General features: G+C 36.8%; 1 protein-coding gene across 3 annotated transcripts in view; it reads left to right on the forward strand.

Moving 5' to 3' along the window:
- The window catches only part of MTBP (MDM2 binding protein), a 54,608-nt gene that overhangs the window by 363 nt on the left and 40,481 nt on the right, over window positions 1-13,764 (forward strand). For all 3 annotated transcript variants that reach the window (XM_037048458.1, XM_037048460.1, XM_037048459.1), the window contains exons 2-9: window positions 690-770; window positions 4,144-4,217; window positions 4,316-4,467; window positions 6,246-6,304; window positions 7,834-7,978; window positions 9,170-9,287; window positions 11,097-11,231; window positions 13,026-13,120. In XM_037048458.1, coding sequence (XP_036904353.1) covers window positions 690-770; window positions 4,144-4,217; window positions 4,316-4,467; window positions 6,246-6,304; window positions 7,834-7,978; window positions 9,170-9,287; window positions 11,097-11,231; window positions 13,026-13,120 — 859 coding nt within the window. The remainder of the gene's footprint in view (window positions 1-689; window positions 771-4,143; window positions 4,218-4,315; window positions 4,468-6,245; window positions 6,305-7,833; window positions 7,979-9,169; window positions 9,288-11,096; window positions 11,232-13,025; window positions 13,121-13,764) is intronic.

Here is a 13,764-nt window from a genome sequence, read left to right on the forward strand (position 1 = left end):
ATGGTTCATTATTTTCGTGGAAAATAGGGACACATTGGTGGATGCCAGACTCCAGCGCCCAGAAGTTCTTGGCAACAGTAAAAAATTTAATTGGACAAATTCTCTGCGCCTTAAGTAATGGAATTTCTGCTTTTTGGAAGTATATGCGTTCTATAGGTAATTCCGCCTTCTATGTTGCAAGTGCAAGTACTGTAGAAAGGAACAAGATGGCAAAGAGTCCTAGTCTCCTAGAATTTACAACCTAATGGGAGGAGACATCCCACCCATAAGTTAAAAAAACAATGTATAAATTTAAAACATTCTTAACTGTTTGAAATGGCGCTGCTTTTCAGAGCTCCTGTCTAGACTCCGAATTGCATTTCCATTTACTTGTGTGTTTTGATCGAGCAGGCATTTTGCGGAGGAAGTCTGTGATTTTATACAGGGTATTGTGACAGGGTTTCCCTTTTCGGCATAATTTTTCTTGTGGGGGTGAGGGTGAAATTCAGGATATGTGTTTTCTGGTCAGCATGCACATACTGGGGGTGCTTCCTATGCTTGTTTTAGATTTATTGTAACAAAGCTTGAACACAGCATCATTCTTTTATGTTCAACGTGCTGTTCTTGAGAGTCTCTGAGGGTGAAAATAGAATAGGCCTAGATTATGTAACTCTTGAGCCGTTTGAGTTAATCTGTCATTTCTTTTTCAGATGTAACAGCAGCAAATGTTTATCACCTTCTGAAAAGAAGCATTAGTGCTTCAATTAATCCAGGAGATAGTACTTTCCCTGGTGAGTATAGCGTAAATCTCTCTTGTGTCTTGCACAGTATTTATTTGTACTGGAAATAAATTTAATAAGTTGTACAAGAAATACTTCTTGACTGTGTATAAGTCACTGGGATTAGAAGGTAACTAAGGAAATGCACAACTGAAAAAGATACTATTCTTCTCTTCCTGATTCTTGAATGCCATAAAATTGTTATGAAATTCTTTTAGGTTTTGAGCTTGAGTTTTGTTTCTGTTGTGCGATTTTCTTGCCCATCTGTAGCTCCATGCAAAATATGGTAGTTTGGCTTTATACGGAGGATTATTATTTTGTACGGTGTACAAATACATTATTAATTCTCTTTCAAACATTTCTTACCTGTGTTCCTTTATTTTATTATTATTTTTTAAAAGATTTTATTTATTTATCTTTAGAAGGGAAGGGAAGGAGAGAGGGAGAGAAACATCAATGTATGGTTGCCTTTCGTGCGTCCCCTGCTGGGAGTTGGCCTGCAGGGAACCGGCCTGCAACCCAGGCATGTGCCCTGACTGAGAATCGAACCTCGATCGTCTGAGTCGCACCTGTGTTCCTTTAATGCAAATGTTTTTGCCAGCATCATTTTCTCTGGGACTTCTTCATCCTTTTCGTCACAATTTTTTTTTATCACAGCAGCTATTATTACAATCTATTTGCATTTGAGTTGAACATCAGTTTCAGTGTTATCGCTTTGGTTTTTTGCTGTCCTTTTGTCTTTTCTTTTGCCAGTTCCCTCTTCCTGTATCCATTTTTGTAAAATATCACATGGATTTGTCCCTGGAAGATAGGCAACACAATTACATTTTTTGCCATCTATGTGCAAACCAAATAGTGTGCAGTGACCACTTGGCAACAGACTTTGAGAGCAGTAAGTGGTCACCCTGCCTAGTGTGATTTTGTTGGTTGGAGCATTGTCCTATAGCTGAAGGGTTGCGGGTTCAATTCCTGGTTAGGGCACATGCGTAGATTGTGGGTTCCATCCTTGGTCCTGGTGCATACAGTAAGGCAACCAACCAATGTTTCTCTTTCTCCCTTCTCTCCCTTTCTCTCCTCCTTTCTTTCTAAAAGCAGTGGGGAAAAAAGGCCTCAGGTAAGGAAATAAATAAATGAAGGAAAGTAGTCACTGATCATCATTCACATATTTTATTTATGTAGTGATTTGTGATCTGAGAAGCTAGCAATGAAGTTTTACTTTATGCAATTACAGTTAATTAATAAACCATGGTAACTGGAATTTGAACCCTGTTTTGGGGGAGATAGTGTTATTTAAACCATGATAACTGAAATATGTGTGTATCAGAACCATGCAAAGAGAAAATTGCCTGTGGCGAATTTGAAGCTAGGATTATTGCTTACAGTAAAATGCTAAGTCTGAGGATCAGGATGTGCCAATGAGATTATCATGGAGAGAGGACTAATACAGGAGGGCTTTGCAAATCATGTCAGGGTGTTGGGACTTTTTGCTAGTGATAATCAGTAGCCAGGAAGGCTTTAGCGAAGGGAGAGACATATTTATATCTGGGCTTTTGAAGTATTCTGGCTCTAGTGTAGTGGCCAGTTTAGAAGATAGTATTGATGTAATATGAGGGAACTGTTAATATATGAGAGGGGCCGCTAGGGTGGAGGAAAATGGATAGATCTAAAGGAAATTATGGAGGTAGAATTCACCTGACTTAGTATTGGATTGGTGTGATTAAGAAGAAGGGAAGACTGAGAAAGTAATCAAAATGGCATTAGATTTCTGACTTGAGTATTATTGTGGTGGTATCATTTAGTGAGATCAGAGAGTTCGATTTTGCGGAATATGGCATGTTTAATTTAGAACATCTGCTTAGTTGACATCTTAAGGATGTCAAAGTGAAAGTGGTTTGTAAAAGTTGGATACATGTGTCTGGCACATCAAAGGGCAGAGTAGGGCTCATAGAATAATCAATATATAGACATCAGTTCAAGGCATGAGAAAGAATAAGATGGCTTCCGGATAGTGAGAAGAGCAGAAACTCGAAGTGAATGCCAGTACTTAAAGGAACTGAGCATCAGTTTTCTAAAGAATGAAAAGGAGCAGCTGGAACAGTAGGCTCTGCAGAAGCCAAGTGTTTTAAGTCAAATGTGCCATCTTTGATATTTTTTCTCCCTCATGTGGAGAGGTCGAGTCACAACAGAACTAAAATGTGTCTGCTAGATTTAGTTCCACGTTAGTTATTGGGACTTAGGTGAGTCTGGTTTTAGGGGCATGGTGGACACAAAAAGATTGAGATGGATTTGGTGGGGAGTAGCAAAGGTGGAGGGGAAATCAAAACAGTCCACTGTGTAGGCAGTGCTTTCAGAAAGTTTATCCCTGACAAAGAGTGAACAATGAGATATAGTAATAACTGGGAAAAGGAGATTAAAGGAGATCCTTTAAAAAATAATTTAAGAAAGGGTTCTGCAAATTTAAATGCTAACAGGAAGGAACTGACAGAAGGGGAGAGATTGAAGATGCAAGTGAGATAGGATCGTCTGTGGCCTGGGGTCAAAGCATAGTTTAAAGGATAACCTTGGATTTGAAGGGCAGTGCCTTTTATATCGTAACTGGAAGAGAAGAGGAAAGGCGTGGTGGGAATGCAAGCAGGGTGGTGTGTTTGTTGACAGCACTTATGAGAACTATTATCCGGTGGTTTCTATTTTCTTAAAGAAGTAATAGATAAGGTCTTCTGTTGAGATGGTTGGTATAAAGTGGTAGTAGGTGCTTAGCATCTTTCCTAGCCTCAGTCAACACATTTCTTTTCTCTCCATTGAATCTAATTTCTCTGCTTGGCTCTAAATTCACGATTTTCTGATAGGCACCTTGGGAAGGCCCCTAATTTCCTATTCTTGTGTAATATTCCAGTCTCCGAGAAGAACATCTTCCTTGTCTTAGGTTATAGCTACTCTTGACCTCCTCCCTTGCTAGCCAGATCTTTGTGGTCTCTGAAGAGGGAATTGTTTGCATTAAAATACCTGCATCACTTATGTGAATCGATAGAAACACAGTGGTTTCCCCCCCCAACATCTTTATGGTAGATTTTAGTGTTTTAATAATGATTAAAATAATAATAGAGATTTTGAACTGCGACTAACTTGACCGAAGTATTCATGGCACATGAATAATTTTGCTCTTTGGGCAGATTGCTCTGTTTGGGTTTTTAGTAGAGATTCTAAAAAGATGCTGTGTATGTGTATGTATGTATTGTATTTATGATATTATCTACTAATATACATTACATATATAACTTGGGGAACTATGTGATATGTATGAAAATTATAGAATTCTCTAAGCAGATATGCTCTAACGTCTGCTTACTAGTGGTGTGCCCTTCTAATAAGTGTGATTTTTTTCAAGCTTGTTCAGTGGGCGGCACGCCGGGGTCCCAGAAGTGGTTCTTTGCAGTGCAGGCCATCTGTGGATTTTACCAGGTAACGTGCATTTAAAAACAGTAGGCCTTAGTGAGTGTCTTTGTTGGTGTAAATCATTGCATGAACCCACCATTTAATGCAGTGTTTTGATTTATTAGTTTTGTAGTTCTGACTGGGAGGAGATGCATTTTGGTATGGAAAAAGATGAAATTGAAGATGTTCTCCAAGCAAATATTGAAGAATATTTGAATAATGTTGAGTGTTTTGAGGAAGAAGATAGTAATAGCAGGGAATCATTATCCTTGGCTGAGTATGCTTTTTATGCTTTTTATAATATCTTTAAGCTATTTAACTTTAGGTAGTATTTGAGCTATAGACTGAAGATGAGATATTTTAGCAGCTATAATGGGGGTTTCGGCTTTTCATGTTGGAAACCATTGGCATTTTGGGCCTTTTATTTGAATAAAATTCTTTAAAATGAAAAAACCAAAGTCAGATAATACTTAGCTTCTTAAGAAGCTTACATGATTGCAGGAATCATAAAAAGTGATACTTCATTTGATATGTCACTTTCTTGAAAATAAATTCCTCCTGTTATGTATTTTATATTGAATAGAAACTCTAGGGTGAATAACTGGCATTCAAATCAAACTACCATTTTTATTTTGCTATTTGGAACTGAAATACTATTTCTTCAGTTTTTGTGTGTCTTCAGTGTTCAAGTACCTTTAAAAATTCATGTAGAGTTTTGAGGATTAAATAGATAATGAGTTCACTTTTAAGTCTTTTTGAACTTGGTATAATGTGTGTTGATTCAGGTGCCACAAGTGGTGATAATTTCTTTTTTTAGGAAATACTCTATCTGAATCATAATTAATTCCTATTAGTCTTCAATAGTGTACTACCAAAAAACACTTTTATTTATTTGACTACTCACATATTATAATATTCCTATAAATTGTTACAGACTTTGAAAAATTTTGTTATTCTACTTTCAAGTCATATTTCTTATTACTGATTAGTGGAAGAAGGCACTGTAGCCCGAGCAAAGGGCACTGTGCCCGGGGTCCTGTCACTGGTCTCAGTTTGTAGGGTCCTGGGCTGTCACTTCACTTCTGTGGCCCTTCGTTTTCTTATCCGGAAAGTGTTGAGGTCCTTTCAGAGGATTATAAAGTACCTTCCAGGCGTAGAGCACCTACCCTGTGTTTTCCACCACTGCCACAAGATGACGAGTCCAGAAGTATTTCTAGTAAGTAACCTAATAATTGTTTCCACAAGAGGGCGCTTGAAAACTGTACTTTATAGGATGCTTTAAGTTTTTTAGATGGTGAGTTGATAATAAAGGATGTAAGTACCTTTATGCTTTGTAATAAACTATTTTGNTCCTGGGCTGTCACTTCACTTCTGTGGCCCTTCGTTTTCTTATCCGGAAAGTGTTGAGGTCCTTTCAGAGGATTATAAAGTCCCTTCCAGGCGTAGAGCACCTACCCTGTGTTTTCCACCACTGCCACAAGATGACGGGTCCAGAAGTATTTCTAGTTAAGTAACCTAATAATTGTTTCCACAAGAGGGCGCTTGAAAACTGTACTTTATAGGATGCTTTAAGTTTTTTAGATGGTGAGTTGATAATAAAGGATGTAAGTACCTTTATGCTTTGTAATAAACTATTTTGTGAGAAAAAATCACCCTATGGGTCAAACTAATAGATTCGGAAGAACTGGAGGAGAGCGTTTCCCAGTCAGGGCCGTTATGTGCGCGCCGCCCAGAGAAAGGCAGTGTCTCTTATTGTGCAAGTGTAACTTAGGGAGCTTCTCTGTTGTTACTGTTTGTTCAGGGATCTAGCTGCGAAATCGAAGTGAGGATTTGCATCCTAGCTTCCACAGCTATTACTTATGCTGCTTTAGGAAAATTATTTGAATTGAGGACTATAATAGTATCGTAGTAGTGCTTCGTGGGGTTGTTGTAAGGATCAAACGAGACGGTGCATCTGACATACTTAACAGTGTCCAGCACTTGGATCCATTAATATTGTTTTTATGACTAGATGTAATGACATGTGTTTTTGTTTTCTCTTCCCTTTTGTTTCAGTCTATACGAAGAATCTGCAGAAAATTTGCATCAGTTATCAGACAAACTTCCTGCTCCTGGTAATATTTTATGCCTGCTTTCAATAGTTTATCTTTACTTACACGTTCTGTCAGTGATAAATTCAGTCTTTATCCTTGGGTTGTTGCTTTTAACTTTGAAGTTCAAAATGAAAAAATAAATTCTTAATTGAAGTTGAAACAAAATGTAGCTCACTACTTTAGTAAAGCACATTATGAAGACATTATAGTTCTCATAATTATTTTTATTTAGTGAGATAAAAATGAGAACTTATGAAATTCAATACTCATCTGTTTCCTTATTTAGTTATTACAGAGAATCTTTCCATTATATATCAGTGTTTTACAGAGTATGTTCTATACAACTCTAGTCCCATGAATAACTCCTGGGAAAAGTTCTTTCACCTAGATAATTTGGGTAACTTTTTTTGCTGTGAGGTCACTATGCATATTGTCAAATATAAAGTTGTACAGTAGAAAAAGCCCCTTATTGAGCATTTTTTATAAAACCCATTTTTTCCTATAATGGAGAGCATATTTTGTAAATACTGCATCATACGAGTGTTAAACTTGTATTTGTCTTAAATTCATCTTTCTTTGTGTTAATTAGCTGGCATCTAAAGGTATAATTTGCATCCACAAATACTTTAGAAGACCTTTCTTTGAATATTTTTGTTATTGAAGGTCATTTATTACATAGGTATTTGTTGTGTCTGTTACGTGGCATGCATTGTACTAGGAGCTGAGTGTACAGTGAGGGGCAGAGCCTGTGAGATCGCCACAGACTTCGTAACTCACAATCTGATCCTTGTATTCACGATCACATTTTAGTGTAAAAGGTCCAACATGGCAATGACAGTACATAGATTAGGAATATGTCAACTTTTAAAAATGAAATGTGTCAGGTTCAAAATACGTACTGAAATAGACAGTTGCTGTACCTGGTAGTATTTTGATAATAATATTTTAATTATCAAATTTTTGTTTGGCTTCCATTTCATGATGATTATTCTGGATCTTCAGTAAGTTCATGATTTTATGAAACTTAAAGTTTCATGAAATTATCCTTCGTTAGGGACTAGTTATGTTGGGATAATCTATGATTGAGTTTGCTGAGTGTTTTGCTTTTCTAAAAGGAGAGAGTTTATTTTAACATTATAATTTTGTACTAATCCATCCCCTTTTGTGTAACAAAGTGAAGTATAGAAAAATACAATGGAATTGCACAGTTTTTCCCCCCTGCATTCAGTACAACAGTAGTGTCGATGGTCTCAAGAGCAGTGTGTATCGTTAACCACTGGTGCGTAATTGCCAAGTAATTGTGACGTGGTTCACGGTTTCCGGCACGTGGATGCCGTGTCGGAATAACATGGCTTGAAGCCAGATGATGAGCATCTGAAAATGCTGAGCTCTTTAAAATGTGTATTGTTTCAAAGAATTGCAGAAATTGAAGTTAAAACTCTCCTTCATCTTCCAGATAAATACATAAAGTTCCATTGATCAGGGTTCTGTTTTGAGACATTTCAGGTCTAACACTCCTATAAAATTGCAGAACTGCCTTCTCTCTCTAGGCAGAGCGATGGTAGATGTGATGCTGTTGCCCTCTGACACGGACCCTCCTAAGTTAAAAGACTGTTTGCCCACTGTGGGGGCATTGAAGCGTTTAAAGGAATGGTATTCAGCAAAAATTAGTATGGCAGGAAATCAGAGTGAAACGTAAGTGTCTTTGTTTATGTCCTGTTGTCTTTTTACAATTAGTATGTTATCCTTTTTTATAGATTCAGCATTTGAAAAAATTTTAATGTAACCAGAGTTTTAGATCATATAGTGATTGGGGTTCATTGGGAAGAATCTAGATTTTTTCTTATTTTATACTTGTATTTCCAAGATGTTTAAGTTCTTAGTAAGTGCTATCAGTACTCATAGGTACATAACCATTATTGGGCATTAATTCTCCAAAAACAGTGAGCTTTTGTGTAGGCTCCTATTGTCCAGTGAGCACCGTGATGATCCCATGGAGACGCTGGATTTATAAAGTCCTATGGGTTTTATGTTTTGTGTGCCAGTGTGGAGATAAATATATACCGTTGTGTTTTATGACATTTTAAAAAGCTTCAAATTCTATCACAGTTTGATTCTTAAATTTAAGTATTCATATTGATTTATTAACTCAATGGGTTTTTTAATTCAGCAAGTGCTTATTGAGCACCTAGTTTTGCCAATCACAGCAATAGATGCTGGTGAGTTAAGAGAGTGAGATTTGGTCTTTTTCATTGAAGTTGGGGAGAAGTAAGAATGGTAATAGTCATGACAGTCTGTGAGAAGTGCATATGGGAATAATTTAGGAGATCAGTTCTTTTTTAAGGTGAGGAATTGGCACAGAGTCTCCGTGTGCATACGTCTAATACATTTTTAAAAAGATTTGTTTATTTATTTATTCATTCATTTATTCATTCATTCATAGAGAGAGGGAAGGGGAGGGAGAAAAGCATCAGTGTGTGGTTGCCTCTCACATGCCCCTAACTGGGGACCTGGCCTGTAAGCCAGGCAAGTGCCCTGACAGGGAATCAAACCAGTGACCCTTTGGTTGGAAGGCCAGCACTCAGTCCACTGAGCCACATCAGCCTGAGCAACATCTGATGTATTTAAGCCAATAAATATTAAGAGTAAAGTCTGTTTCTTGCTCTGTACTTTTAAAAGTAATAACTTGATTCATGGGGATGCTGGGAGTAAAGGACTATGTGATAGCAACTGACTCAGCGGCTGACTTGATGGTTGTTCTGTATTTTATGAAGTAGATAAAAGCAGCAGTATGAATTTTTTGCCTTCTTAGGCTTGTAGTAAACTAACCATTAAATGTAAGTAAAATATAAAACCCTATATTTAATTATCATAATTTTTTTGTAGAAATTGTCAGAAAATTGCAGAATACCTTTCTGCTAATGTTGTATCTTTAGAAGATCTTGGAAATGCTATTGACTCAAAGGAATTATGGAGGGGAAAGATTCGGATATGGGAAAGAAAGGTGAGTGGATTTCTCGGTGATCAGTTTGCAAAGCAGTCCTTTCAACTTTATTCATAATGTAGTTTAAGTGAATCTTAATGAAAACGTACATTATAAGGATGTTCTAGAAGCATTGTAAAAAGAACCTTCTGTGCTGTGTCAGAAAATGTTCTATATCTGTGCTAATATAGTAGTTTACCAGCCTCATATTGCTAATGAACATTTTATATGTGACTATTCAACCAAAGAACTGAATTTTTAACTTTGTTTTAATTAATTTAAATGTAAATAATCACTGTGATTATGTTTTGAACACTGTTGTTCTAGAATGTAATATTTTTTAAATATAGAATTTAATGTTTGTGGGCTTCATGTTGTTTATCCAAGCTGTTTTATTTTATTACATACATAGTAAAACTATTTATAATATAATCTCTTACCCGTAATACCATTTAGATGATGTCTCTCTCTACTAACCAGGTTTCTGATTCTGAGCAATTTTTTTTGACTTTGCTAGACCCTACATTTCTCAACTCCAAGTTGAGAATACATATTAGATTAATTGGACCCCTCTAACCTTAAATTCCTCCGAGGTTCCAATTCTGTTTATTACCTCTTAATATGAATGAATATGTTTGGTGGTTTTTAAGTAAGTGTGTCCCTGTCAAAATAAGTGTTCCTTGTATTTCATATGTTTTCATGTATAGACAAAACTAAAGCTAAGTTTCTTAATACTTGTTCAGGGTGACTTGGGAGCATGGGCAGGTCCTTGCGACCCTGTAGAGGTTTGTTGTGCTAATTTACTAGACTTCTCCCCCTTTTCAATTTACCCTTAGTAGTGGTAAATATGACAGCTGGAATGAGTGTGTTTGGGTCCTTCTTTTTGGTTTGAATGCTGTCTCATCTTTGTCTTAGGAAGGTAAAATCTACAGGTAAACCTTTCTGCACTGGTTTTAATGTAAACAAACAATAGCCACTTAGAAGAGTGCAAGAAGAGATAGGAGAATTGCTTTTGTATACATTTTCTGAAACTGCATATTTTTATACAGAGAGATAATGGCAAGTTCTTTTCGTGTGATTCTTTTTCTTTTCTGAACGGGAAATTAAGTGTCCATGTCTTCACAGATGCATTTAAAACTTGAGATCACTATTTTGTGTGTGTGTGGAGAATAGCTGTTAGTCTGGAGGCATTGTAGTGACTGAGGACATAGACTCTAGTTAGGTCGCCTGCATTCACATCCCACCTCTGTTTCTTCGCAGTGTTGTGTGACACGTTGGGTAATGTTAGCCTGTTGGTGTAACGGTGTCATCATCTGTAAGGTAGGGGTAATAATAGTTTCCATCTCATAGAGTTTTATGAGGATTAAATTATTCAAAGCACCTAGTACCACTCAGTAGGTGTCAGCGATCCTTGTTGTTACCATTGCTAATTTAGCACCCTGCTATCACGGCTTCTGCAGGAATCGGTCTTAGAATCAACAGCCTTGTTGTTACACGAACAAGTTCTGCTTCTGCGGGACTTCCAGACTGGTAGGAAGCCAGACATTGAACGAGTGTGTGTGAAGGCAGTGGTGTGGTCTGTATTGAAGGGAATGGGCTTAATGTACTCTTGAACGCTGATGGAGGGCCAAGAAGAACTTTTGTTGGAAAGTTTGTGTGTAAGTTGAAATAAGTAGGACGTGTATGTAAATGGAAGGACGAAACGGAGCTGGGGAAAGAAAAATAAATTTACGTAGGATTTTCCTCTTAACTTTCACATTGCAATAAGATGTATTCATCTTTGTAACTTTATTCATGATGTCAGTAACTGTTCTTTTGGTTTCCTTTCAGTTTGGATGTGAAATTAGTTTTCCTGAATTTTGTTTAAAGGGAGTCACACCTAAGAGTTTTAGTACGTCTAATTTAAATACCTGCTTTCTTGACAAAAAGATAATACCATCAAAGGATAAGACTCTTTTGCCAAAGGTAATCTATGTTTTATTATTTTTGCAATTTTCCATCCATACATATTTTTGCTCCTGTGACAGAAGTTTGAATCATGAATTCACATTGACTAGTATATGTGCTTAAGTTTTATTATAACTATAATTAAGTGCTTAAACTATACCGTGTTATCAGCATTAATGTTGGCAAAATTATCATTGTTTTAAATTAAATTTTTTTTAATTTTTAAGAAATTTTTAATTTTAGAGAGAGGGGAAGGGAGGGAGAAAGAAAAGGAAAGAAACATTAATGTGTGGTTGCCTCTCACGCACCCCTCATTGGGGACCTGGCCCACAGCCTAGGCATGTGCCCTGACTGGGAATCGAACTGGCAACCCTTTGGTTCACAGCTGGAACTCAATCTACTGAGTCACACCAGTCAGGGCTAAATTAAAAAAATAATTTTAATAAAATGATCCTAACTTTAAATTGGTATAGACCTAAAAATACCTTTGGTGTGGACTTTACTATGTGATCTTTTTGAGACTCACTTTGCAGAGAGTATGATGTAATGAAAAGGTTTTGATGTTAGGTAGACCTGGGTTATACAGCGTAATAATTAAAAAGGGTTTAATTGGCTTTTTTACATTGGAAAATAATATAACAAGAAGTACTGATGTAGAAGCTCTTCAGAAATTCAGTTTAAAAGACCCAATTCAGGAAAGTGCAAAATGTAAGTCATGAAGTTATTTATAATGATGTCAGGTTGATGGGTATTATTTTCTAATCTAAGGATAGCAGAAAAAGGGCATATTTCTGATGTAAACGCATTTCCTGGTAGTTGTTCAGAATTGATGAAGTCATTTGTCATGGCCATCTTTCACAGGAATATTAATTTCTTTTCTAAAAATTGGAAACCTAAGATTGATGAGCTCAGTTTCTTGTCTTTGGTAGTATATCCTTTAATTATGAGTAGTGTATCTAATATTTGCTGCTACCGAAGAGCATCTTATGGTACAATTTCTTCAAGAAAGGTCTCTCAGTCTCCTACACACACACACACACACTATATATGTATGTGTGTATGTTCACTATTCGTGTGCAGAAGTATACTCACACACATAATCTTACAAAGTGAACTTTCTCAGGTTTCTGCAAGTTTAAAACTTTGTGCAGGTTTCTCAAGATATTGTGCATTCGCTTTTCTTTGCCCTTCTTGTGAAGCGCACTGGCCCCATCTCTGGAAATAGCTGCTCTTCCCTGACGTGCTCTCAATTTAGTGGTTGGCTCTACCCACGGAGACGCTGCGCTTCTGTTTCTCAGAGTGGAGCTTCGTGTCAATCAGCGCCCTCTGCTTCATGGGTCTCGCTTTCATTTTGTTCGGCACTCCTCCCAGGATTTTTTTTTTTTAATCTCAGCATACCACCCCACCTCCGTTCATCCTGGGTCTCTTTTTATCCTCTGTCTCAGTCTTGCGTATGCTTAGTGTTTTTTTTTTTTAAATCCTCGCCCCTTGGGTTGTCTGTCTTGCTGAAAACAAACAGGAAGGATTGATAGCCCTTGTTCTTCGTTGTTCGCCTCTTTCTGTCCCCTCATTTTCTACCTGTTAAAACTCTTTCTGGTTCCTGAGAAATCCCCATACCGGTCTCTCTGCTCTGAAATGTAGAATCGAAATGGAAGAAACCCTTTTCCAACACAGAGGACTAAATGAGTGCTTGGCAAATGTGTACATACCTGCTGTATAAGGTTCATTTTAAAGTTTAAACCCTAGTCACTACTTTGTTCACTTTCACTTTATAGTATTTAAACTATTGTATAATTCTCATTTCTTTCCTAGGTTTTCCATTATTATGGCCCTGCTTTAGAATTCATGCAGATGATAAAGTTATCAGAGCTGCCATCCTGCTATGTGTCGGACATTGAATTTGAGTTGTATCCTTTCATTTACGTCTTCCTTTTAGATTATGTTTTCTGTATTGGGTGGAACGTGTCCTTGTACTGCTCCACATTTAGGTGTTTAAACTTGCTGTTTTTCATAAAGTAATATTCAGTATACTTTTCATTGCCATTGTTTTAAGAGATTTTCTACATCTTACAAGAAAGTTCCTCTCTCAAGTATTGTGTTTATACGTCTATGCTAGGCAGAAGACTTCCTGATTGCTACTTACTGCTTATGAGAAACAGGGAAGGGAGAAGTGTTAAGAATACGTAGAGAAAAACAGTAATCTCTGTACTCCTGCATGCTCAGGTGTTTCTCTTCCCATTTGCAGGATAGGGAGAGAAACCTAAGTCTCTTGCACCTTTGTATATACTTAAGTAGATGTGAATGTGATCATTTATATCTGTGAATATTCACACATGTTAAATTGCTTAAGGACACGTAAGAATTTTTAGAAATACACTGAAGAACAGGACACTTTGTGTAAAAACAAACTGTTGGCTGTAAATGGAACACTAGTATACTGTTCAGAAGCTGGTTTTACAGATTTCTTGTTCATGTAATTTATACTAGTTCCATTCGTAGGATCACTATCTCTGTATATTTTCATAATGAGGAAAATTAATAACCCTTAAGG

The sequence above is a fragment of the Sturnira hondurensis genome, unplaced genomic scaffold, assembly GCF_014824575.4.
Source record: "Sturnira hondurensis isolate 20B ecotype Veracruz unplaced genomic scaffold, ASM1482457v3 Scaffold0006413, whole genome shotgun sequence".
NCBI classification, from domain to species: Eukaryota; Metazoa; Chordata; class Mammalia; order Chiroptera; family Phyllostomidae; genus Sturnira; species Sturnira hondurensis.